Below are 2,995 nucleotides of genomic sequence, written 5' to 3' on the forward strand. Positions count from 1 at the left end.
TATATATATATATATATATGTGTGTGTGTTGGTCTATGTATTTGTAGAAACATGTCTATATCTGATATGTCTTTATACACCTGATATGTTGGAATCGAACACCCCCTACTTCTACAGACGTCCCCTAAGTTGTTAAGGACAATACAGATACAGTCTATAGAGAGCCGATAGCAGAGGATAAATTGTTTGTCAGTGCTGTAAATACGGTCGAAGACACTGTTAAATCTGCTAATCGCTTCAATATACAAGAGATGTCTCAAGAGATGTCTTTCTATGTTGTTTCCAGTATTTCTGTTTCTTCACGTTTTACCTGATTCATAAAGGGCAAGAAAATCATAAAGGGCAAGAAAAGGTTGTCAATGCTGTGTATACGGTTATAAGCGATATAAATTCCATGTACACATGAGAATATATAAAGGATGTCGATCTTTTGGGCTTATATACACGGTGAAAATACTACGGTATATCAAAACAAATGAAAGAAATGAACATGTCGAACTCGTGCGTTTTTGTGATCTCCGGACTCCTCACCCAAATTACTAAGGACAATCCAGACAAGGCCAACGAAGAGGCGATAGCAGATGAGAAGAAGGTTGTCAGTGCTGTAGATACACTCATGAACACCGTAGGCGTGGAGAGGGTCAAAGCATGGCGAAAGCAATACTACACAGACTCGTTAATACATCAGATAGTGTTCGCGGCTGGCAGGTAAGTGAATGCATATCAATACACTGGACTGTGTATTATTCTTTGAAATCGATTTATTCTTCAGGGGTTTACTAGTTTATTTGTAATGTATAATTTACATGAATACTACACAGACTCGCTCTTACATCAATTAGTCTTTGCGGCTGGCAGCATGGTGCCTGGCTAACAGAGGTGCATTTTATTTTGGGGTTCGGTTTATTTGCATATATAAAGTACGTCGACAGGTATTGAGTTCCTCTTTGGTGTACTACTTCTACTGTGATGAACCAGTTCACGGTACACGACACACTGCACACACTCGCTTATCAATCATATAGTATTTACGGCCAGTACGGGAGTGGGTGTGAATGTAAACAAGATGGTATTTTGAATTTCTTTATAAGTTTAAAAATAACCACAGGTATTTGGTTCGTTTGTAATGTATTACTTTTTCTGTGATGAACTAGCTCCCAGTATACTACATATACTCGCGTATACATTAGATAGTCATTATAAGTGCGTCTAGTAATGTTAATCTATTGTGTCAATCGCCTCGTAAATTATACCTTCGTCTGGTGGACAAATTGTAGCTTCCTAAATACTAATTAGGAGGGCTATGAAGTGACTTAAGTAATAATCGGGAGTGGCTCTATTGTGAATGTGGTGCAGTACACTCTACTGTCTTTTTCATCGTTGAATTGGCAACATTTGCAATTATACAACGTCACATGGCACAAAAAGGTACCGATCCGAGTTGGCATATACAAAGCCTGCTTAGCAATGAGAGTTACAATACAGTACCAACGACGAATGCGAGCCTTCTCATTCTGCGCAAGTGTAGCGGTACAACACGCAGCACACCTACTAAGCAAGAATATACCAATCTTTTCGTAGTATGCACGTGCTAAGTACATATCACCTGGATATGAACACTTGTAGTATGCGTCATAGTTGAACATTTTCGGAGTATACTCATATGTACCAAACGATTATATACTTGCATAATCGTTGACGTTGTGCGATGCTATAGCAACTCGGCAACGAGTCAAGCGCTTCAGCGAGGAATCACAGCTTTAGAACGGTTAGTATCAACACACGGCATGGATATCAATTCCCAACGCGGTAGTGATGGATGTACCCCCGCACACATCTCAGGTAATCATATGTCATACCTAGTATGTGTGCGTGCGTGTATGCGATGTAAGTTTCGTCTTGTATTGCTAGCATGTATATAGTGGTGCAGGTGATGACTATTCTTCTCTCGTTGTGTCTTTCTTGCATCATTGTGAGTATGCGTGCATGCAGTTGATGGAGATTGGGTTCACTTGTCTCTTTGTGTGTGTATATGATGCAAGTATCTTTTTGTATATCTTGATACGTATAAATTATATACTACGTTCACATGTCACCACGTGTATTTTACATCCACATGTCATCACGTATACTTTACACCCACATTTCATCACGTATGTTTTACACCCACATGTCATCACGTATACACACAACGTATGCCTCACTATATATATATTATATTAGATCTTTTTGATTATCAGCTAGTATACCACGCATTGAGACACTTGATTTGTCTGGCTGATATAGTATATCGTTTATTCTATTCAAATACATACACAATGTGCGGGTTTTTCGTACTCCTGTGTATGCTTCTCGGGGGACAGATCTCAGTGTAGAAGATACTATGCTAGAAGTCGATGAAACATCAAACTGTACTCCTAATCCAAAGCGCTATCGTACTCACACTACCACATCATATTTCATTTAACCACCAACATACACAACCCACGCATATCTATGATCACTAGTACACAACAATACACAACGTTGGACTCATTGCTCATTGCCGGTCCGTTTGTTTTCTTCTATTTCCTAGCTTGTATGCGACGCAATGGAACACTGTTGAATAAGCTGGTATCTCTGGGGGCTGATCTCAGTGTAGAAGATGCGTCTGGCACGAGTGTGCGTGTACAAGACGAATTGTGGCGACGCTCAGACGAGTTGGCAGAGGCCATGTTACCACTCTGGGAATCTGGTAAGGGATGTACACTGAAATTTATCTATCAAGAATGAGAATACTTACAAATACAAATATATATATATATATATATGTATATATGTAACTATAGCTATTGCTATATCTTTATCTATATCTTTATCTATATCTATCTATAGCTATATCTGTATCGATTTATATCCATATCTATATATATATATATATATATATATATATATATATTATTATTATATATATATATATATATATATATATATATATATACTATATATATCTATA

At 37.8% G+C, this 2,995-nt stretch overlaps 2 protein-coding genes across 2 annotated transcripts in view; both read left to right on the forward strand.

Moving 5' to 3' along the window:
* The window catches only part of SARC_06651 (hypothetical protein), a gene marked incomplete at its 3' end in the record, with an annotated part of 890 nt that extends 754 nt beyond the window's left edge, over positions 1-136 (forward strand). The window contains exon 2 of the mRNA XM_014299432.1: positions 118-136. Within this exon, the coding sequence (XP_014154907.1) occupies positions 118-136 (19 nt within the window). The remainder of the gene's footprint in view (positions 1-117) is intronic.
* Positions 137-484: 348 nt separating this feature from the next.
* On the forward strand, positions 485-2,772 carry SARC_06652 (hypothetical protein; the record flags this gene model as incomplete). Its single annotated transcript, XM_014299433.1, has 3 exons — positions 485-708; positions 1,718-1,887; positions 2,576-2,772. 3 exons carry the CDS (start codon positions 485-487, stop codon positions 2,770-2,772), a joined length of 591 nt encoding a protein of 196 aa, XP_014154908.1.
* Positions 2,773-2,995: the final 223 nt, after the last annotated feature.

The sequence above is a fragment of the Sphaeroforma arctica genome (assembly GCF_001186125.1).
Source record: "Sphaeroforma arctica JP610 unplaced genomic scaffold supercont1.483, whole genome shotgun sequence".
NCBI lineage: Eukaryota > Ichthyosporea > Ichthyophonida > Sphaeroforma > Sphaeroforma arctica.